The following is a 24,484-nucleotide window of genomic DNA, read 5'->3' on the forward strand; positions in this document are numbered from 1 at the left end:
AACTCGAGAGAGAGCGCCCACACAGGAAGTGAACTCGAGACGAGAGAGAGCGCCCACACAGGAAGTGACCTCGAGAGAGAGAGAGAGAGCGCCCACACAGGAAGTGACCTCGAGAGAGAGAGCGCCCACACAGGAAGTGACCTCGAGAGAGAGAGCGCCACACAGGAAGTGACCTCGAGAGAGAGAGCGCCCACACAGGAAGTGAACTCGAGAGAGAGAGCGCCCACACAGGAAGTGAACTCGAGAGAGAGCGCCCACACAGGAAGTGACCTCGAGAGAGAGAGCGCCCACACAGGAAGTGAACTCGAGAGAGAGAGAGAGAGAGAGAGAGAGCGCGCGCCCACACAGGAAGTGAACTCTAGAGAGAGAGAGAGAGAGAGAGAGAGAGAGAGAGAGAGAGAGAGAGAGAGAGAGAGAGAGAGAGAGAGAGAGACCCACACAGGAAGTGAACTTAGAGAGAGAACCCACACAGGAAGTGAACTCTAGAGAGAGGCCCCACACAGGAAGTGAACTCGAGAGAGAGAGAGAGAGCGCCCACACAGGAAGTGAACTCGAGAGAGAGAGAGAGCGCCCACACAGGAAGTGAACTCGAGAGAGCGCGCCCACACAGGAAGTGAACTCGAGAGAGAGAGAGAGAGAGAGAGAGAGAGAGAGAGAGCGCCCACACAGGAAGTGAACTCGAGAGAGAGAGAGAGAGAGAGAGAGAAGAGAGAGAGAGCGCGCCCACACAGGAAGTGAACTCGAGAGAGCGCGCCCACACAGGAAGTGAAACTCTAGAGAGAGCGCCCACACAGGAAGTGAACTCTAGAGAGAGCGCCCACACAGGAAGTGAACTCTAGAGAGAGCGCCCACACAGGAAGTGAACTCTAGAGAGAGCGCCCACACAGGAAGTGAACTCTAGAGAGAGCGCCCACACAGGAAGTGAACTCTAGAGAGAGCGCCCACACAGGAAGTGAACTCTAGAGAGAGCGCCCACACAGGAAGTGAACTCTAGAGAGAGCGCCCACACAGGAAGTGAACTCTAGAGAGAGCGCCACACAGGAAGTGAACTCTAGAGAGAGCACCACACACAGGAAGTGAACTCTAGAGAGACCGCGCACACAGGAAGTGTACTATAGAGAGATTGCGCACACAGGAAGTGAACTCTAGAGAGAGAGACTGCGCACATTGGGGAATGTTAGATGAACTAGTAGATTTAAATACACTAAAACTGAAACCAAGCTCCAGCTCAAACAGCTTTTCTTATTGGGATAAAGTTCTTACATAAATAAAAGCCTGATCATTGTATGCACCCCTGTAAGTAGTAAATGGTTTGTCTCATTTCTGCAACTGATACATTTTCTGGAGAGCTTTTTTTTTTTCTCAAAAGAAACATCAGACTTACTGGCTGGATCACCAGATCAAAACAGAAGAAAGCAAACCTAAAACAAGGATACTGATGCAGCCGTCACATAGTATGCCGAGATATAATAAATGTTTTGCTTTTGGGTTTAATACCAATTTGAGGTGGTAACATTTGCATGGGCACCAAAAATGATGCAGCTTATTAACTGACACCCAAATATATCATTCAGTGCGTGTCCAGCCATCCTCTGGTAGAAGATCAGAAGAGATATTCCAGCTTCACTGACTGATTGATCTAACACTGCGGTGTCACTAAGTTTTCAACAAATATATAAGCATAGGCAAGTCTAATAATATAATAATCCTATTCCGGGGAGCGTTCAGATGCTGCATGCCGGCAATTCTCCAACTGTGAGGCACGCTAACCAATCTAGCAAAAGGGACAAAGGCTTTTTACCGTAAGCACTTTTCTTTTTCATTTGTTTGTTTTAGCTAAACCTCCACAGCAGCCAGATTTTTGCTTGTATTAAAAAGCTTATTGGGATTTGAAAACAGAAACGGCACATAACTGGTTGTAAACCCTTCCATATAACCAGTGACGTGACTGGCCTCAGGTGATACACAGAGTTGAAACAAATACTCCTACATAAGTTGTACTGTTTATCTGCCGTCTTCTCTACATCCAAAGGGCAGAATTTGTCTGAGCTGCCAGAAAGAAAAAAAATAAAAAAGAAAAAAGGGGGGGGGGGGGTCCAGGAGCTAAAGTTACACTCTGCAGAGCTTAAGGAGGAGAGCTCTGAGAGCAGATTGGAGGGAAGGGCCACACCCCCCTTCCCACAGCACACCGGTGTCCAGTCAAATACTGTCCCCCGTCGGATAGTGTCCGCTGTGTACTGCGCATGCGCAGTACACATGACAAGCAGATTCCAAAAATATCCAGAGATAGTGAGTCCAGGTTGAAGCCCCACCATCCAAGTGGAAATAGAGTTAGAATATAAAAGAGCGAGCAAAGCAAGCCCGCGAGGGCCCACTAAATATGTGCAGCCCTATGTCCACTTGGATGGTGGGGCTAGGCACCTGGACTCACGGTGCAAGGCGCCGTTCATCTTCAGAGATTTTCCGAATCTTCTTGTGCTCCGTATGCGCCTGCGCAGTACGGGGCGGACAGTATTCGATAGGCGGACTTTTTTTTTTGACAGAACACCGGAGCCACAGCTAAGGCTGTCAATCACAAGCTGTGTGCTGGAGGTCCCTCCCCTGTCACCTTTTATCTCTTTTTGGTAGGAAAACTGGTCAGAAGTGACTGATGCAGATAGAGGAACGAAGGAGCAAAAAAAAAAAATGACACTTCGTTCTCTGGATTGAGATAAGTATACTATAGAGATATGCTTTGTTCATATTTCATGTCTGAGGTTTACAGCCACTTTAAAATGGTAGTAAACGAATGTTATGATCTTGTATCTACAGGCTGGCCTATAATAAGGATTGGCTGTAGGTACAGCGAATATCCCCTTAAACTTGTGGTGTTCAGGAGATATTCACACTGGATGCACTCTGAAGATTCAGCATACCGCATCGGACCTTCAGAGCCTGTGTCGGAGTAGAGTGATGTCACGTGGGAGTGACATCATTCTTGGCAACTTAAAGTTTAAGCTCCCTCCATAAATTTTCTATAGGATTAAGGTCTGGAGACTGACCAGGCCACTCCATGACCTTAAGGCGCTTCTTCTTGAGCCACTCCTTTGGTGCCTTGGTGGAACATTTTGGGTCATTGTCATGCTGGGCGACCCATCCACGACCCTTCTTCAGTGTTCTGGCTGAGGGAAGGAGGTTCTCATCCAAGAATTGACAATATAAGGCCCCGTCCATTGGACCATCAATGCAGCAAAGTCGGCCAGTACCTTTAGCAGAGAAACAGCCCCAAAGCATCATGTTCCCACCTCCATGCTTGACTGTAGGGATGGTGTTCTTAGGGTCATAGTCGGCATTTTTCTTCCTCCAAACACGGCGAGTCAAGTTAATGCCAAAGAGCTGAATTTTGGTCTCACCTGACCACAACACTTTCTCCAAGTCCTGAAGGACTTAGATGTTCATTGGCATCACTGCACAGGTGCCTTCTTGAGAAGGGGAACACATCATGTTTGGAAGAAGAAGAATGCCGATTCTAAATGATTCAGAGAAGGATTGGGAGAAAGGTCTGTGGTCAGACGAGACCAAAAGATGAGCTCCTTTGGCATTAACTCGACACGGAGTTTGGAGAAATAAAATGCTGACCATGACCCCCAGAACACCATCCCTACAGTCAAGCACAGAGATGGAAACAGGGTGGTTTGAGGTGGAAACATGATGGTGAAAACAGGGTGGTTTGAGGTGGAAACATGATGGTGAAAACAGGGTGGTTTGAGGTGGAACATGATGGTGAAAACAGGGTGGTTTGAGGTGGAAACATGATGGTGAAAACAGGGTGGTTTGAGGTGGAAACATGATGGTGAAAACAGGGTGGTTTGAGGTGAAAACAGGGTGGTTTGAGGTGGAAAACATGATGGTGAAAACAGGGTGGTTTGAGGTGAAAACATGATGGTGAAAACAGGGTGGTTTGAGGTGAAAACATGATGGTGAAAACAGGGTGGTTTGAGGTGAAAACATGATGGTGAAAACAGGGTGGTTTGAGGTGGAAACATGATGGTGAAAACAGGGTGGTTTGAGGTGGAAACATGATGGTGAAAACAGGGTGGTTTGAGGTGGAAACATGATGGTGAAAACAGGGTGGTTTGAGGTGGAAACATGATGGTGAAAACAGGGTGGTTTGAGGTGGAAACATGATGGTGAAAACAGGGTGGTTTGAGGTGGAAACATGATGGTGAAAACAGGGTGGTTTGAGGTGGAAACATGATGGTGAAAACAGGGTGGTTGAGGTGGAAACATGATGGTGAAAACAGGGTGGTTTGAGGTGGAAACATGATGGTGAAAACAGGGTGGTTTGAGGTGGAAACATGATGGTGAAAACAGGGTGGTTTGAGGTGGAAACATGATGGTGAAAACAGGTGGTTTGATGGTTTGGGGTGGAAACATGATGGTGAAAACATGGAGGTATGATGGTTTGGAGGTGGAAACATGATGGTTTGGAGGTGGAAACATGATGGTTTGGAGGTGGAAACATGATGGTTTGGAGGTGGAAACATGATGGTTGGAGGTGGAAACATGATGGTTTGGAGGTGGAAACATGATGGTTTGGAGGTGGAAACTGATGGTTTGGAGGTGGAAACATGATGGTTTGGGGCGGTTTCTCTGCTAAAGGAACAGGCCGAGTTTGCTGCATTAAGGGGCCAATGGATGAGGACATGTATTGTAAGATCTTGGATTAGAACCTTCTTCCCTAAGCCAGAACACTGAAGATGGGTTGTGGATGGGTCTTCCAACATGAAAATGACCCAAAACATACCAAGGCAAAAAAAAAGGGGTTGCTCAAGAGGAAGCACATTAAGGTCATGGAGTGGCCTAGCCAGTCTCCAGACCTTTATCCTACAGAAAATGTATGGAGGGAGCTGAAACTAAGTTGCCAAGGGACAGCCAAGAAACCTTAAGGATTTAGAGAAGATCTGTAAAGAAGAGTGGACCAAAATCCTTCTTGAGATGTGTGCAAACCTGGTCACCAGCTACAAGATACATTGTACTGCTGTGCCTGCCAACAAGGGTTTTCCACAAAGTAGTCGTGTTTTGCTTGGGGAATCAAATACTTATTTTACTCTCTGAACTGCAACTGAATTTATAACATTTGTATTGTATGGTTTTTTTTCTGGATTTTTGTTTGATATTCCGTCTCTCTCATTTAAAATACACCTACGATAAAAATGATAGACTCCTCATTTCTTTGTAAGTGGGCAAACTTACAAAATCTGTAGAGGATCAGATACTTTATTTTCCCCCACTGTACTTCCTGGAATCCATCTGCCTCTAGTTCAAGCAAGCATGCACAAGGGCGTGCTTGGCTGAGAAAACCCCTCCTCCTCTCCTGAAGACTGCTGAGTTGTATGACATCATTTGCTTAGGCAAGAAACCAGGAAGTAACTGATGTAAAAAACAAAATAATAAAAAAAACAAAAAAAAAAACTAAGCATGTAAATAGGATATATTTAACTATCTATTTAGGAATGCTAGCAGCATAAGGATTAAAAATATTCAATGCCGATTGGGTGAGTGGTGACGTCCAACTTTAAATCCAAGGATACTAAGCTGGGTTTTTTTGCCGTCTCTCTGAGATGAGAAAGCTGTGGTGATAGGCCAAGATCAGTGTAAACATTGTACCGTTTACATTAAACTTATCCACGCTCTGTAGACAAGGACCGACTGCAAGGATTGGATCTGATCTACACATGGCTGCCTGGAATCATACGACATTGGGCAGAACTTAATTCGGCCATACATGGATTTCTGCTGAACAGGCCGCGCTATTCAATTCATCTATATGGGCTGGCTGATTGTATCCAAGACGATTCCATCAATTGACTTGGATACAACCAGCATGTTGGATTTCTTACAAGCGATTACTGCCGGAATCATTGTGTTGCTGTCCAGGAAGCTCCCCGCCCCCCACCAGCCGCAGAACACAATAGCGCTTCGGGAGGCATTCCCCCCCCCCCCCCCCAACCATCAACACTGACTGACAACAGTTCCTTTTTACTGGGACATTGTATTCTGACACTGGGACTCTTCGCTGTTCAGAATACACTGATCAGCAGCTGCAGCCGCCGATGGACAAAGTTTTCCAACATTCCCGTTCAATGGAACCTTGACCTTAACAAACGAGTTCCATGGAGCAGGGATGGCTTCACATGGATCAAAATTTGGCCATTTCATTCTGAATAGATCTAATTTATATCCATCGATGTCCAGCTTAGGAAAGGATTTCAATGACTTTAGAGAAGTTTGTTCACTTCTCTAGAATGTGAAGTGAAGAAGAAAATTTTTTTCAATGGACCAGCACATAAAAAACAAAAAATAAATAAAAAGACGGCACTACTGAGTAGGGTATCAGCAGGGCTGGGGGTACTACTGAGTGAGGCAGAGCCAGGGGAACTAAGGAGCTGGGGATCCGCTGCTGCTGAACGGGGGAAACTAAGGAGCTGGGGATCCGTTGCTGCTGAACGGGGGAAACTAAGGAGCTGGGATCCGGTGCTGCTGAACGGGGGAAACTAAGGAGCTGGGGATCCGCTGCTGCTGTGAACTAAGGAGCTGGGGATCCGCTGCTGTGAACGGGGGAACTAAAGAGCTGGGGATCCGCTGCTGTGAACTGGGGAACTAAGGAGCTGGGGATCCGCTGCTGTGAACTGGGGAACTAAGGGAGCTGGGGATCCGCTGCTGTGAACTGGGGAACTAAGGAGCTGGGGATCCGCTGCTGTGAACTGGGGAACTAAGGAGCTGGGGATCCGCTGCTGTGAACGGGGGAAACTAAGGAGCTGGGGATCCGCTGCTGTGAACTGGGGAACTAAGGAGCTGGGGATCCGCTGCTGTGAACGGGGGAAACTAAGGAGCTGGGGATCCGCTGCTGTGAACGGGGGAAACTAAGGAGCTGGGGATCCGCTGCTGCTGAACAGGGGAACTAAGGAGCTGGGGATCCGCTGCTGCTGAACGGGGGGAACTAAGGAGCTTGGGATCCGCTGCTGTGAACTGGGGAACTAAGGAGCTGGGGATCCGCTGCTGTGAACTGGGGAACTAAGGAGCTGGGGATCCGCTGCTGGTGAACTGGGGAACTAAGGAGCTGGGGATCCGCTGCTGTGAACTGGGGAACTAAGGAGCTGGGGATCCGCTGCTGTGAACTGGGGAACTAAGGAGCTGGGGATCCGCTGCTGTGAACTGGGGAACTAAGGAGCTGGGGATCCGGCTGCTGCTGAACGGGGGAAACTAAGGAGCTGGGGATCCGGTGCTGCTGAACGGGGGAAACTAAGGAGCTGGGGATCCGCTGCTGCTGTGAACTAAGGAGCTGGGGATCCGCTGCTGTGAACGGGGGAACTAAAGAGCTGGGGATCCGCTGCTGTGAACTGGGGGAACTAAGGAGCTGGGGATCCGCTGCTGTGAACTGGGGAACTAAGGAGCTGGGGATCCGCTGCTGTGAACTGGGGAACTAAGGAGCTGGGGATCCGCTGCTGTGAACTGGGGAACTAAGGAGCTGGGGATCCGCTGCTGTGAACGGGGGAAACTAAGGAGCTGGGGATCCGCTGCTGTGACGGGGGAAACTAAGGAGCTGGGGATCCGCTGCTGTGAACGGGGGAAACTAAGGAGCTGGGGATCCGCTGCTGTGAACGGGGGAAACTAAGGAGCTGGGGATCCGCTGCTGCTGAACGGGGGAACTAAGGAGCTGGGGATCCGCTGCTGCTGAACGGGGGGAACTAAGGAGCTGGGGATCCGCTGCTGTGAACTGGGGAACTAAGGAGCTGGGGATCCGCTGCTGTGAACTGGGGAACTAAGGAGCTGGGGATCCGCTGCTGTGAACTGGGGAACTAAGGAGCTGGGGATCCGCTGCTGTGAACTGGGGAACTAAGGAGCTGGGGATCCGCTGCTGTGAACTGGGGAACTAAGGAGCTGGGGATCCGCTGCTGCTGAACGGGGGAACTAAGGAGCTGGGGATCCGCTGCTGCTGAACGGGGGAACTAAGGAGCTGGGGATCCGCTGCTGCTGAACGGGGGAAACTAAGGAGCTGGGGATCCGCTGCTGCTGAATGGGGAAACTAAGGAGCTGGGGATCCGCTGCTGCTGAACTGGGAAAATAAGGAGCTGGGGATCCGCTGCTGCTGAACGGGGGAACTAAGGAGCTGGGGATCCGCTGCTGCTGAACGGGGGAACTAAGGAGCTGGGGATCCGCTGCTGCTGAACGGGGGAACTAAGGAGCTGGGGATCCGCTGCTGTGAACTAAGGAGCCGGGGATCCGCTGCTGTGAACGGGGGAACTAAGGAGCTGGGGATCCGCTGCTGTGAACTAAGGAGCCGGGGATCCGCTGCTGTGAACGGGGGAACTAAGGAGCTGGGGATCCGCTGCTGCTGAACGGGGGAACTAAGGAGCTGGGGATCCGCTGCTGCTGAACGGGGGAACTAAGGAGCTGGGGATCCGCTGAATAGGGGAACTAATGAGCAGGAGATCTGCTGAGAAACCAGAGTACGCATTTTCAGTCCAGGAGAGGAACCTGTACAACTTTGCTAGCCTGAAGAGAAGGCCCTGGGGTCCTACTCTATTCAAACCAATGTTTGCATCTTGACTGATACTTTAAGCAAGTCACCTAATGAGAATCTACCTCAGAAATCGGAGTCTAGAGCATTACGTGTTGTTGGGATCATACACAAGCTTGCAGTAAATGGACCAATCAGGCACTGCCAAATTGTTTGCACCGTGCCCCCCCCCCCCCCCCCCGCCACTGTCAGTGTTGGCCTCCCGTATGGCATCATTTCTAAGACAAGTGACATCTAAGCCACCTCTTGAATTAATTTTAGTTTCCGCGGATGATGAGTACAGTAGGGTAAGGCCTGACAAGACGGGAGAACTCGGAGCGTACGGTCTGAGAACCGATCCTCTACGCAACTCCGATCCAGCTGGAGGAAGACTGTACATGATCAGCAGACGGTGTAACAGGATTTACTACTAATAAGAGGCTAAGATCATTTCATGTCTGTCTGTCTAGTTATAAATTACCACGTAATGAGCCCGCCACCCCTCCCCCCCCCCTCCCCAATTCTCTTTCATTGACAGGAGGTCCAACACAATCACTTAAGAAGATCGGATTAATATGGGGGGGGGGGGGGGGGGGGGGACGATGAGACGCAAGAGAAGGGGGGAGGAGGGGGGGATAACTCACCTTCCAGCTTCTGACCATTTCATCCTGTGTACAGATGATATTCTATATATCAAATGTAACTCTACACTGGAAAAACACTCAGCGAGCCACTGACCTCCGACTCCCTACACTGGCGGGGGGGACACAGACTGAGAAGTGATACAAGTCTGTTCTCCTCCTGCAGGGTGACACAAAGGGGGATAGGTGTCTGTTCTCCTGCTGTAGTGTGTTGCATATAGAAGGGGATGCGAGTCTGGTTCTCCTCCTGCAGGGGGATACATATAGAAGGGGATGCGAGTCTGTTCTCCTCCTGCAGGGTGATACATATAGAAGGGGATAGGAGTCTGTTCTCCTCCTGCAGGGTGACACAAAGGGGATAGGAGTCTGTTCTCCTCCTGCAGGGTGATGCATATAGAAGGGGATAAGAGTCTGTTCTCCTCCTGCAGGGTGATGCATATAGAAGGGGATAAGAGTCTGTTCTCCTCCTGCAGGGTGACACAAAGGGGATAGGAGTCTGTTCTCCTCCTGCAGGGTGATGCATATAGAAGGGGATAGGAGTCTGTTCTCCTCCTGCAGGGGGTTACATATAGAAGGGGATGCAAGTCTGTTCTCTCCTGCAGGGGGATACATATAGAAGGGGATGCAAGTCTGTTCTCCTCCTGCAGGCTGACATAAAGGGGGCTAGGAGTCTGTTCTCCTCCTGCAGGCTGACACAAAGAGGGCTAGGAGGTCTGTTCTCCTCCTGCAGGCTGACACAAAGGGGGATGCGAGTCTGTTCTCTCCTGCAGGGTGACACATATAGAAGGGGATGTGTGTGTTCTCCTGCAGGGTGACACATAGGAGGAGATACGTGTCTATTCTCCTCCTGCAGGGTGACACAAAGGGGATAGGAGTCTGTTCTCCTCCCGCAGGGTAAGACACATAGAAGGGGATACCAGTTTGTTCTTCCCCTTTGCAGGATGATTCCAGCACCTCAATAGTTAACATCACTTGGTCTGTGACAGAGGACACTAAGGACTTTCTATAAACAGTCTCGGAGTTGTCACCCCCTGGGACGTCCCCCCCCACCTCTTTTTTCACGTCACCGTAAGTTAAAGCCAGCTGGCTTTCTAGAGAGCGGGCTGTTCTGTGCCCATGTCACGCTGCGCTGGGAATGGTAAGCATGCCACCAGCGTCACTGTGTCCTTCCACAGCTAGGAAAATAGTCCTGGGTGGGATTCAGGTTGCTGCTGGGCGCTGAAAGATGAAGGACGAAAATAGAAATGGAGGATCCTGCCACCCCTCGCAGCCTGGAGCCTCTAGACCTGGCATGGGAGGTCGGCCTGGCATTCAGAGGGATGGGGGGGGCGGGGGGTGGAGGAGGGTTGGGGAGGCGGTGAGGATCTCACTATACCCCCTCCTAGGTCTCATCTTCAGGAGAGGGCAGACAGAGCGATGTTGTAATGGGGGGGGGGGGGGTATGTATCTACCGGGCGTCTTAGTTCTGTTTCTATCCGCTTCTAACCCTTTTCATCCTGAAAGCCAATAGGAGACGGCAGCTCTGCGTGACTCTGTATTAACACCCGTCCAGAGCTCATTACTTTTCTGTCTTAAATTGGGACTCTGGGCCAACAACAAAAGCACATGATGTTCGAGACATTATACTAAACAGTCCAATCACGTGTGTGCCTTTTTACATACGTTTTTAAATACTGTATTCTTAACTACTTCAATACCCCGGGGCACTTACACCCCCCCTTCCTGCCTAGGCCAATTTTCAGCTTTCAGCACGGTCGCTGTTTAAATGACAATTGCGCAGCCATGCAACACTGCACCCAAACTGAATTTTTATCATTTTTTTTCCCACAAACAGAGCTTCTTTTGGTGGTATTTGATCACCTCTGTGTTTTATATTTTTTGGCAAAACAAATAAAAAAAAAATTAAAAAAAAAAAAATTTTGAGGAAAAAAAAAAAAAAGTTTCTTTTGTTTCGGTTATAAAATTTTGTAAATAAGTATGATTTCTTGGGCACTGATAAGGCGGCACCAATGAGGCAGCACGGAAGGGCACTGGTAGGTGGCACCGATATGCATTTATAGGCTGCACTGATAGATGGCACTGATGGGCACTGGTAGGCATTGGGGATGGGCACTGTTTGGCATTTCACTGGTGGTCTAGGGTGGCATACCTGGTGGTCCAGCGTGGTGGCAATCCCTGGCGGGCATCTGAGGGAGGGCTGCAATGAAACAATCAGCACAGACCAGACCCCCCCCCATCAGGACAGCAACCGATTGGCTCTCCTCTACTCGCGTCTGTCAGACAAGAGTGAGAAAAGGCCGATCAACGGTTCTTCCTGTTTACATCGTGATCAGCCGTGATTGGACACAGCTGTTCACGTGGTAAAGAGCCTCCATCAGAGGCTCTTTACCAAGATCAGTGTAGCGGTGTATCACACGACCTATCGCCATGATGCATGCTCCCACAGGCGCGCGAGAGAGCAGTTGTTCTGGAATGAGAGCCGCACCGCCCCACCATCATTAGACATGTAGCTGCTGACTTTTAATAAGGACACTGACCTGTCCAGAGAGTCCATGATGTCGGCTGCTCTGTTGCAGTGGATTTGTACACAACAGCCCCAATCCTCCTCTTCTCGGGTCCCTCTTCAGGGCTCCTGGCCCTTTCCTCCTGTTCAATGTGGCCCCCCAGTAAGCTATGGGGGCAACCGAGACAAGTGACAGCTACCCATGTCCATTCAGACATGGAGCCCCCCCCCCCCAGCCAGCCCCCTCTCTCCCGATTCGCTAGCTGACTTTGATTGACAGCAGCGGGAGCCAATGGCGCCACTGCTGTGTCTCAGCCAATTAGGAAGGAGAATGTAGGATGGCCAAGACATTTGTGGGCTTTGCTGGACAGAGAGGAACCTCAGGTTAAGTGTTAAAGGGGCTGCTGCACACAGAAGGCTTTTTATCTTGATGCATGGAATGCAAAACCTTCTGCTTTTACAACCCATTTAATGACATTCCAGTCTTAGTGCGTAGGGTTCAATATTGAGTTGGCCCACCCTTTGCAGCTATAACAGCTTCAACTCTTCTGGGAAGGCCGTCCACAAAGTTTAGGAGTGTCTATGGCAGTGATGGCGAACCTTGGCACCCCAGAGGTTTTGGAACTCCATTTCCCATGATGCTCAGCTACACTGCAGAGTGCATGAGCATCATGGTAAATGTAGTTCTAAAACATCTGGGGTGCCAAGGTTCGCCATCACTGGTCTATGGGAATGGTTGACCATTCTTCCAGAAGAAAATATTTGAGGTCAGGCACCGATGTTGGACGAGAAGGCCTCTTTTGCAGTCTCCGCTCTAATTCATCCCATCGGGTTGAGGTCAGGACTCTGTGCAGGCCAGTCAAGTTCCTCCACCCCAAACTCACTCATTCATATCTTTATGGACCTTGCTTTGTGCACTGGTGCGCAGTTATGTTGGAACAGGAAGGGGCCGTCCCCAAACTGTTCCCACAAAGTTGACATCATGAAATTGTCCAAAATCTCTTGGTATGCCGACATCCTAAAGTGGTTGTAAACCCTTTACAACCACTTTAAAACTACACTTGATATCTCCTAAACCCGCAAGGTTTAGGAGACATCCCTGTATTTGCCGACGTCATAGGCACATGCGCACTTAAGCCAACTGAAGCAATGGCACGTACGTGCCGTTGCTTCAGTTAATCTGTGCCGTTCCCTGTGTCAGCTCCCCCACGCATGTGCGGGAGTGATGTCATCGCGGCTCCGGCACAATACCGTCCAATACCATCCTAGAAAAGCATTCTGCAGCATTTTCTGTATGTGCAGGTATTGATCAGTCCTTACTTTAAGCAATATATACACTCTATAGTGCCCCCTGCAGTTCAATTTTAAAAAAAGCATTCTTTTATATATATTATTTGTTCTTCTCCTGTAGTGATCTGATACACCCCCCATGTTGCAATCTGCATCTTAGATCTACTGCTCCCCCTCAGGGGTTCCAGTGGGGCCTTTGGGCTCGTCTCTCCTCGAAACATCAGGAGAGGCTTCCTCTGTGGGGGTAACAGCAGCACTCTGTCAGCGTGGATAAAAAGAAGGATCCACCGCTCCAGGCTGATCCACCAAGAAACTGGCCACTCCAAACACATAGGGGTCTCAGGTGCAGGCTGATTGCACTAGCCAAATGAAGGAACTGAAAAAAACTCTGGATAGCCGCACTCCGGATGAGGTAAAATAAGTTGTGCCTTTAGCTATGAGTAAGCGCTAATCTCAGCGTGAAACGCGTCAGTATTCCCTGTTCTACATTCCCTTTGCTGTTGTGACTCGTATGATGTTAAGGTTTTTTAGTGGAAATAATAAAGGCACAACTTATTTTACCTGATCCGGAGTGCGGCTATCCAGAGTTTTTTTCGGTTTCTTCACTCTGTCAGCGTGGCTTTCTTGAGAAACATACCAAGCTCCAAGAGTGCTGAGCTCACGCGAGATGCATACACGATGATGTAGTGTCCTTTTTTTTTCTTGTACATTAGATTTAGTGCATTTTATGTCTAACCAATGTTTTTTCTAATTGAACAGAATCTCCTGAAGAAGCAATTTTTCAATCGCGAAACATGCTGAGCATTAAGCGCTTTTTAAACCAACGGGACAAGCGAACACCCCATCGTGTTATGCCACACGCCAGTGGAAGTTCTTCAGTGATAAAAAGCCAGTAAATGACAGATTTATAGGCTTCTCCCTCCACTCTCCCATCCTGACAGCTGGGGGGGGGGGGGGGGGGCACGGAGGAGGAAGCGGAGGGGGGAATAGGGGTGCTTGGTATGGCGGTGGGGTAGTTACAAGCATCAATCTCCCTGTATAGATTACAATAAAGCAGATGAAAGCTGCAGGAGGAAGAGAAGGAGAAGCGTCTGTCAGCTACTTTATTGAAATCTAGGGAGATTGGTGCTTGTAACTGCCCCACCGCCGCACCGATCACCCCTGACTTTCCAGTTATTGGCACCAGTATCGGTGCAACCCTACATAGAACCTCCAAACATTAAATATATTTTTTCAGCAGAGACCCTAGAGAATAAAATAGCGGTTGTTGCAATATTTTTGGTCACACTGCATTTGCTCAGCGGTCTTTCAAAAATAAATTTTTTGGGGAGAAGCTACACTTCAATGAATTTAAAAAGAAAACACCATAAAGTTATCCCAATTTATTTGTATAATGTGAAAGATGTTATGCCGTGAGAATCGTGATGTTTATTCTAAGCCAAAAAAAAAAAAAAAATTATGATTCTCATTTTAGCCAGAATCGTGCAACTCTACTATATGGCCAAATGTATGTCAACACCTGACCATCACACTTGGCTTACGATCTTGTAAGGTGTTGTAGCCAGAAAAGTTTAGAGGGCTGCACCATAACACATAACACTCAGAGGCCACTTCATTAGTTACACAAATAACCCAACAGAAAATCATAAGGCTCATACATAATCATGTATATACATAAAGCATGGTCAAATGGATTTGTTACTTAACATTATAGCGAAACTTAAAGTAAAAAATAAATAAAAATAATTTGCACAAAATTTACTGAAGGTAAAGGGAGGGGGGAAAAGGGGGAAAGGAAAGGGAAAGGGAGAGGAGAGGAAAGGGAAAGGGAGAGGAGAGGAAAGGGAAAGGGAGAGGAGAGGAAAGGGAAAGGGAGAGGAGAGGAAAGGGAAAGGGAGAGGAGAGGAAAGGGAAAGGGAGAGGAGAGGAAAGGGAAAGGGAGAGGAGAGGAAAGGAGAGGAAGAGGGAGAGGAGAGGAAAGGAGAGGAAGAGGGAGAGGAGAGGAAAGGGAAAGGAGAGGAAAGGGAGAGGAAAGGGAGAGGAAAGGGAAAGGGAGAGGAAAGGGAAAGGGAGAGGAAAGGGAAAGGGAAAGGAGAGGAGAGGAAAGGGAAAGGGAGAGGAGAGGAAAGGGAAAGGGAGAGGAAAGGGAAAGGGAAAGGGAGAGGAAAGGGAGAGGAGAGGAGAGGAAAGGGAGAGGAGAGGAGAGGAAAGGGAGAGGAGAGGAGAGGAAAGGGAGAGGTGAGGAAAGGGAAAGGGAGAGGGAGAGGAAAGGGAAAGGGAGAGGAAAGGGAGAGGGAGAGGAAAGGGAGAGGGAGAGGAAAGGGAGAGGGAGAGGAGAGGGAGAGGGAGAGGAAAGGGAGAGGGAGAGGAAAGGGAAAGGGAGAGGAAAGGGAAAGGGAGAGGGAGAGGGAGAGGAAAGGGAGAGGGAGAGGAAAGGGAGAGGGAGAGGAAAGGGAGAGGGAGAGGAAAGGGAGAGGGAGAGGAAAGGGAGAGGGAGAGGAAAGGAGAGGGAGAGCAAAGGGAGAGGGAGAGCAAAGGGAGAGGGAGAGGAAAGGGAAAGGGAAGGGAAGGGAAATCTCCACAAATGGGACACAGGTGGTGGATTTACCCTATCCAAAATGGAAAAAAAAAAAAAAAAAAAAAAGAAGAAGAAGATTGCCTATAATTTATTACAGGTACTTCTATAGCGCAGTCAATTTACACAACGCTTTAGACATATATTTTACATTCACATCAAACCCTGTCCTCAAGGAGCTTACAATCTTAGGCAGGGGTAGGCAACATGGGGCCCTCCAGCTGTTGCAGAACTACAAGTCCCATCATGCCTCTGGGAGTAACTACAGTAACTACCGGCCTTGTAAAACCTCATGGGAAATGTAGTTCCACAACAGCTGGAGGGCCCCAGGTTGCCTACCCCTGATCTAAGGTTCCTAATTCAGTCACACACACTAGGGCCAATTTATACAGGAGCCAATTAACCTCCCAGCTTGTGTTTTGAGTGTTGGAGGAAACCGGAGTACCCGGAGGAAACCCATGTAGGCAAAGGGAGGATATGCAAACTCAAGGCAGGTAATGCCGTGGGTGGGATTCAAAATAGACGACCCCATTAGAGATGCACTGAAATTTCGGCGTCTGAAAATTGTGTTTTTGGCCATTTGCCGATGGCGAAAAAAAAGGCGCTGAGAATGGCGCAGAAAATGCAACAGATTTTACCACGATGCGCTGTTCATAGATTATGACTCAAAAATGGCGTCAAAAACATAATACTGGTGCGTTATTAATGCGTTCTTGCTGCGTTTTCAGTGAATTTCAACTGGGGAGGTGCATTTTTGGAGCGTTTTTTTTTTTTTAACTGACCAAAAATGAAGGTTTTTAATGGAACAGTGTGAAGACAGACTTTAAATGGATGCTTTTTTTTATTTTAGCTTTTCTTGCGCTAAAAAGGTGCCGATAATGGCGGACAATAAATTAATATTCATGATCAAAAACCTGAATACTATCTATATCTCTAGATTATATATATATATATATATATATATATATATATATATATATATATATATATATATATATATATATATATATATATATATATATATATATATATATATATATATATATATTTATATTATAATATAATATATATATCACACACTTTTTTTTTTTAAACTGTCATTTTCATTTTAGCGCATCCTAAATTTCTTTCGGCACCAAAATTTCCATTCAGTGCACCTGTAGACACCTGGTGGAAGTGCTAACCACTGTTAACACCAACAAAGCATCTAACTGAATCCACAACATAAAGAATTCAGGCTGCAAAGGGGGTCCTTTCAGCTACTAATTGAGTAGGCACAGTGGGCATATATCAGTGCAGTGTATGGTTACTCACCGTCCAGGGACAGCCAGTCCAGCTGGGTGCTGGGCAGAGACAGGAAGTTACGAGCGCGATACTCAAAGATGACGGAGTGCGAGATGACCTGCTGGTGCTGGATGACTTGCAGGGTGACCAGGCCGGCTTCATGAGCTGCAGTCAGAGATGGCAAAACATGGGAATAACATTAGTATCCTTGGATCAATAGAACGTGTTTAAAATGTACAGGAATGTACGGTAATGACGTGTTCAACAGAACTAGAGAAATTTATTAGACTGTAACCTAAACATGCGAGTTAAAAGACGGTTTAAAAAAAAAAAATTGCTTCTGGCAGAAAAAAATAAAAATATTCTCTCTAGCTCCTAGCAATTTCTCATTATGTGTGCACTGTGCATGTACAGTGCGGTGTATACTCCCGGCTCACTCCTGGCAACTGAAGTAAAAAAAAAAACTGAGCTGGGTGCAAGGACAGAGTGTGTACAGGATCCACTCAATGGGCAAAAAAAAAAAAAAAACGATGTTGAACCCTAAAAAATTACAGAGATGGCGGCAGACACAGCAAGGGAGCGGAGACAACCAACCAATGAGGACCCATCATTGTTAGAGGAGGACACAAAATCTGGCGATGTAAAAGCGGGATATTGTTATAGTTACGGGGAGGGTTATAGCGTTACAGCGTGAGTCTTAGGGCAAGGGTTAGAGTTACAATGGGCTAGGTTGAGGCTCACCAGAGGGGGCTGGGCTTACAAAGGAGGGTTAGTATTAAGGTCAGGTGCACAGTGAGGGTTAGGCATAGGTTTACAAGGAGTGTTCGGGTTGAGGTTACATTGAGCATTAGTATAAGGGCTGGGTTTACAGGGAGGGTTAGTATTGGGACTGGGTTTACAAGGATAGGGAGGGCTGAGGTTAAAGAAAGGGCTATATGGAAGGTTAATTCTACGTTTACAGTGATGACGAGAGTTGGAGTTACCTCGAAAACTACCAGAGTATGGAAAACCCACAACGAGAAGATTTCTGGGAGTCATAAAGCCCATTTAATGTATGGAAGCGATCACTCCCTAGGGTAGCCTTAAACAGCCCTATTCCTGGGGTTAGGCCACTCAAGCCCACTTATTCTTCCTATGCCCCTACATAGGGGAACTAGTCTTGTCCCTTTTCTGATCCTAAAAAGAAACCTGTCATGTGTACATACGCAATACGTTGGCAGCGTCTGTTTACCACTCCTCTGAAAAAGCAATCCCCAATGGCTTGCTACACAGAATAGCTGTGGCTCTGTCTAAAGTATCTGCCGGTGTTTCATCAGATTAGGCGACCCCCGTCAGATTGTGTAAAGGAATGGACGCTGTCACCGCCATCTTGCTACACCCCACACTCCTCCACAGTAAGGATACACTGAGAAGGGGCAAGCGGACATCTTGTTGCACCCACTGGATGTTTGCATTTTACACTTTTTTTTAATACAGTAAACTGAGTTTATATAGTGAAATACAGTACTTAGAACTCTGTCTTACTGTTTAAATGTTGAATTTTAAAAGCTGCGGCAAGCGTGCGGATTTCTCAGGTTTGCTAATCGGACAGAAGTTTGCTGCTTTTAAAACAACATGTAAACATGCACAGGGAGTTGCAAGTACTGTATTTCATTATATAAACTCAGTTGTTAATAAAAAAAAAAAAAAAAAAAAAAGTGTAAAATGCAAAACTCCGGTGGGTCTAACAAGATGTCCGCTTGCCCCTTCTCAGAGTATCCTTACTGTGGAGGAGTGCGGGGTGTAGCAAGATGGCGGCAGCAACGAAACGTCACTTCCGTTACACATTTTGACAGGTCACCTAATCTGACACAACACCTGCACCCTGTATGTGTACAACCTCTGACACTGAGACAGAGTCCTAGCTCTGAATGATATATTACTATTATAAATGAACAGGCAGGGCTGATTGTTCAGTCATAATAGTGACAGATCACTCAGCACTGCAGCTCTGTGTATCTGTGGCTGCTTTTACACATATGCAGCCCTGGAAGATGGATCACACATTACCATGTGATCGTTCTCCCTTATAAATTCTCAGTGATCTCAGGCCAGTGCCACATATGATACAGCCCCAGAGCACTAATCTGTCCTCTACACAAAACCGCGGCACTGTGCGATCCATCAGCCGGGGCAGCATATTCACCAGTAGCTGCAGATGAACACACAGACCTGCAGGCTGTGTGGTCCTAATAGCAGCACTGGTCTCAAGCCAGAGACTAGAGATGTCCATCACAAATCTAACTCCTTTTTACCAGCGTGGTCAGACAACAGGGGACCAACTGTCCAACCACGCTGCTTTAGAACTTGAGATGGAACCGAGCAAGTGCTATTATGAACTTGGTCTCCTTGGCAAGTACGATTTAATTATTTTTTAAATTAAACTACTTCTTTTTAGCATATAATTACACGGAGCAGATTCTCACCTGGACAGTAGCAGCGCAGGACACCTGACTGGATAAGAGATGCAGGGACAGTCACATGATCAAACACACAGGAATAGGAGTCGGAGTCCTCCACCCATGGTCCTGTTATGAGAATCTTGACACCACCCTGTTTGGGAACAAAGAGCAGAGTGAGAACATAGTGGATGAAAGAGGCAGAAAGATTGAGGGAGGAGAGTGGAAACTACAAGTACTTTTATATAGAATGTACATATGTTGTGAAGCAAAAGCTCTAGATGGACAGTTGGATAAATGGGTCTATATTTAGGATGCATCCGGTCTATAAACCAGAGGCTCTGGATGAACAGTTGGATAAATGGCTCTATATTTAGGATGTATCCAGTCTATAAAGCAGAGGCTCTGGATGGACAGTTGGATAAGTGGCTCTATATTTAGGATGTATGTAGGCTATGCTGTTGCGGGTAAGCATTTGAATAAAATGCCTTTAGGATTCAGCTGCATTTGTGCTATAAACCAGTTCTAGATGTACAGGTGCAAAGAATGATTTGCATGGCTTTGCCCGCCATACCTAATGAACAGGTCCCCTCATAGTCCTTGGTAACAAAAAAGAAGGCAGTGAGCGATCCAATCAAACACAGACCCAAAATGGAAATATCAGCCATGGGTAGACCCGGGCACCTAAAGCAAGCAGCACTCGACTTTACACAATAAAAACGGGACAGTGGACAGAGATGGATTACCTCTGGGTAGGACCACTCTGGTGAAAAGTCAGTGATCCCTACTAGTCCTATGGCTCCATCACCCGCCTCTGGAAATGAATCAGTAACTGCTGTGGTTCCGTTGTTCATGGGCTGCATTGGCTGAGGCGGAGTTTGTTGCTGCACTTGCTGCCCATAGACAGCCACGGCTGGAGAAGAACTGGCCTGAGGGTCACCAAACTGCTCATACCCCCCTGGGGCAGATTCCTCAGTCATAAGGTCAGATATGAGGTCAGGAAATTGACTGTCAAAAGAAATATTGAAGTTTTCGGCAGAGAGCTCCATGTGGACACTGGAAGCACCAGAGGAAGAGCTCAAGTCATTCTGGATGATGGAGTAAAGGTCATTCATGTGGCTTCCTGGAGCTTCACTATCTTCCTGAGTTTCAACAGAGGACACAACTTCTGCCTGGACATCATCGCTGGAACTGACCTGCCCTTCCCTTGAATCTTCCATCTCCACCTCTGAACTATGACTGACGCTTTCCTCCACCTTGTTACTCTGTTCTTCCATCCTGGTCTTCTTCACAGCGGAATTCTCCTCCTCTACCTTCGCAACCAGGTCGGATTGTGTCAGCTCGCTAGATTCCATAAGACTACTGACTTGGGACTCTGTGACCCTTCCATCATGTATCTCAGTCTTGAACCCCTCAGTTTTAGCTGCTCCTCCATAAGTCTGTCCCTCCTTTGGACTATTAAGGAAGGAGTCAGGGTCGAAAGTTCCAGCGCTGCCCCCAGAAGCTGCCTCCATTGCTACCTCCAGACTATGAGATGAGGAAAGCAGAAGGCCCTCCACGGGTGAGGGCAGAAGGGAAATACCAACTGGTACAGTGGCAGGCTGGGTTCCATTATCAGCTGGCATCAAATGCTGGCTTGGTGTCAATGCCAGTGGCTTTTCTGGGATTCCGGTCATCACTAGCACTGCACTGATGCCGGGAACACCAGGGGTGGTGGTTATGGTGACCCCAGCTAGTTCTCGGTCAGTGTAGAAGCCATTGGAGAGTGCCAGTGGTGGTGAGGCCTGGGTGGTGTCAGGGAGTTCAGGGAAGGAATGTGAGGAGCTGGGGTCATTCCCCAAAGGCGTCTTGCTACCCTTATTTCCAGGCCTCCGCTCTTTGCCTTGGTCGGGTTCTGCTGAGGAAGACGAAATGTTCTGGACCTCTGTGAGAGCAGGGAAGGGACACAGTCGAGGCTCCACCTTCGGAGAGATGATGCGGTGCTTCGTACTGGTGCATTTGTGAGGGACGCCGCCCGCCGACCCTGAGGAAAAACACAAGTGAGAGAGTTTACTATATTTTCTCTACAAGTTTGTGGAAAGCCTCTTCAAGGGACACTCAACTGTGGGCAGTACAGAGGCTTAGTAATTAGCACATCTTCCAGCACTGGCATTATCAGTTTGAAGCCAGTACACTATCTACATGAAGTATGCATGCTCTTCTTTTGCTTGCATGGGTTTCCTCCCATACGCTAAGGTCATGCCATTTGGCTGTAATATGTGTGTGCGGGTGTATGTATGCATGCATGCATGTAACATACGGAGCTTAGACTGTAAGCTTCTTGAGTGCAGGCACTAATGTGAATATACTGTATGTAAATTGCTACATTAAAAGTGAAAGTCCAGTCAAAACGCTCTGCCACATTCTAAGCCTAATCGATCTAACCCTGTAAAAGCAAAAATCGCTTTAATTGCCTAGTTCCGGTCTCCAGCGGCAGATGCGGTGTGCAGGAGAGAACCGACAAGGGCTGGGAAATGACTGGGAAGCGACGTCACCCATAGAGGTACAATAGGGGTTCCATTTTCGGCTGTCTCTTGCACACTCCCCACTACCAGCTCAGCGCGGGAGCGGAGTGGCTGCAGAACAGTCAAGTACAGCGATTTCAGCTTTACAGGGCTAGATAGATAAGGCTTAGAGTTAGTTAGGTTCTGATTAGAATTGCACTTTAATTATTGGCGCTTTATAAATGCCAGGAATAGGTAAATAATGAAAAAACACAAACCCTCCAACTGCATTTGCACAAGTCTCTTCAGGCTCTGGTTTAGCCACTGTGCTGTTCCAGCCGGCCACAAAGCTAACCAGAAATATAAGCAATGAAACCAGACATCTCATTGTGATATTATCCCTTTCATGCCTTAGCCCATTTCTGACTTTTGTTGCTTACAAGTTAAAATCCATATTTTTTTGCTAGAAAATTACTAAGAACCTCCAAATATTATATATAGATATTTTTTTTTTTTTTTAGCAGAGACCCTCGAGAATAAAATAGCAGTCATTGCAATATTTAATGTCACATGGTATTAGCGCAGCAGTCTTTCAAACGCAATTTTTTGCGAAAAAAATACTTTCATGAATAAGAAAAAAAAAAAAAAAAAAAAAGACTAAGTTAGACTTACCGGTGACGGTATTTCTAAGAGCCTTTCAGGACAACCCCGGAGAGAATGTAGCTCCACCTTGTAATTAGGAAACACATGCCCACTTTAAAAACACCTCCTCTTCCTCCATGGCTTCAGTTATTGTGGCCTTCCGACGCTGGAAAACAAAGCACAGAAAGCACAACACCATGGTAGAACTTAATACATTTACTAAGCATAACCTAGGGAGGGAAGTAACGGTTGTCCTGAAAGGCTCTTAGAAATACCGTCACCGGTAAGTCTAACTTAGTCTTTCTCAAATCGCCTTTCAGGACAACCCCGGAGAGGATAACCAAGAAACTTACCCTAGGGCGGGACTACTGCCTGCAGTACCTTCCTGCCGAAGGCCTGATCTGCTGCAGACAGTAGATCTAACCGGTAGTGCCGGATAAATGTCGAATAACTGGACCAAGTGGCAGCCTTGCAGATTTGTTCAGGCGTTGCACCGGCCCTTTCAGCCCAGGAAACTGCCGTGGATCTAGTAGAGTGAGCAGCAATACCTGAGGGAGGTATTTCTCCTTTTGCTTTATAGGCTTCTGTTATAGCCAACTTAAGCCACCTACCCAGCGTACTTTTAGAAGCTTTCTCCCCCTTGCGTGATCCAGAAAATATCACGAAGAGGGCGTTTGATTTTCTAAAATCTTTAGTAACTTTCAGAAACTGTAATAGACACCTTTTCACATCCAATGTGTGAAAAACTTCCTCTCCTGCATTTGCTGGGGTTGCAGAGAATGTAGGTAACACTATTTCCTGCGATCGATGGAAAGCTGAGGATACTTTCGGTAGGAATGCTGGATCCGTCCTCAGTACCACCCTGTCCTGATAAATTCTAAGGAAGGGTTCTGTAATAGCTAGAGCTTGGAGCTCGCTGACTCTCCTGGCCGAGGTGATGGCCACCAAAAAGATTGTTTTTAAAACCACCTTCTGTAAAGAAGCTTCCTGTAAGGGTTCAAACGGTGCTCCCGAGAGACCCTGTAAAACTGTAGACAAATCCCAACTGGGAAAGTCTTTAAGGGCTACTGGTCTATTTCGAGCAAGAGCCCTAAAAAAATCTAGAAATTAAAGTTTCTTTAGATAAAGTCTTTTCAAAGAAAACTGATAAGGCAGCCACCTGAGTCTTCAGGGTACTGGCTGCGAGACCCTTCTCCATTCCTTCATGGAGAAACTCCAAGACGGACACCGTGCTCTTGACCTTGAGTTCTCTAGAACTGCACCAGGAGTTGAACTTTTTCCAGACTTTCATGTAGATTGCCTGTGTAACTGCCTTCCTACTGGACAGCAGGGTCTTTACTACTTTATCTGAGAGACCTTTGGCTTTTAATAGGTCCTCCTCAGAAACCAGGCGGTTAGCTGTAGGAGTTCCACCTCTGGATGACTTACTGTCCCCTGGGATAACAGATCTTTTCTGAGTGGTAACCTCCATGGGGGCTTCGAGGCTAGGTTTCGAAGACCCGCGAACCAGGGCCTTTTTGGCCAAAAAGGAGTGACTAGTATTAAGTCTGTCCTTTCTTCCCTGAATTTCCTCAGTACTAGTGGAATTAGAGGAAAGGGGGGAAAGGCGTAGCACAGCTGGTAATGCCAGGGGTGAGCCAATGCATCCAACCCTATTGCTGCATCTCCTCGGTGAAGAGAAAATAATTTGTCCACCTTTGAGTTCTGCTGGCTGGCAAAAAGGTCTACCTGTGGAACCCCCCAGGCCTCGGAGATCATCAGGAACACTTCCTGATTCAGACTCCATTCTGCCTCTAGCAATTTGCGCCTGCTTAGGAGGTCCGCAAACAAATTCTGAGTGCCCTTCAGATGCACTGCTGATAGTGAGGCTGTGTTCTGCTCTGCCCAGGCTAACAACAGATTGGCCAGCTCCATCAAGCTCCTGCTTCTGGTTCCCCCTTACTTCATAATGTAGGTAACCGCTGTTGTGTTGTCTGACAACACCTGGACATGGTGGCCTCTCAAACTCTGCTGAAAGGCCACTAATCCCAGAAAGATCGCCTTCAACTCCCTCCAGTTGGATGATCTTTGAGCTTCCTGTTTGGAC

The 24,484-nt window shown here is 47.5% G+C and overlaps 1 protein-coding gene across 6 annotated transcripts in view; it reads right to left on the reverse strand.

Moving 5' to 3' along the window:
* Nucleotides 1-24,484, reverse strand: part of CAMTA2 (calmodulin binding transcription activator 2) — a 142,918-nt gene that overhangs the window by 61,331 nt on the left and 57,103 nt on the right. For all 6 annotated transcript variants that reach the window (XM_077470856.1, XM_077470859.1, XM_077470858.1 and 3 more), the window contains exons 9-11: nucleotides 20,020-21,296; nucleotides 19,301-19,427; nucleotides 16,866-17,000 (exon numbers count right to left, since the gene is read on the reverse strand). In XM_077470856.1, the coding sequence (XP_077326982.1) occupies nucleotides 16,866-17,000; nucleotides 19,301-19,427; nucleotides 20,020-21,296 (1,539 nt within the window). The remainder of the gene's footprint in view (nucleotides 1-16,865; nucleotides 17,001-19,300; nucleotides 19,428-20,019; nucleotides 21,297-24,484) is intronic.

Source organism: Lithobates pipiens, unplaced genomic scaffold, assembly GCF_037356315.1.
Source record: "Lithobates pipiens isolate NorthernLeopardFrog02 unplaced genomic scaffold, aLitPip1_a1.2 Scaffold_8, whole genome shotgun sequence".
NCBI lineage: Eukaryota > Metazoa > Chordata > Amphibia > Anura > Ranidae > Lithobates > Lithobates pipiens.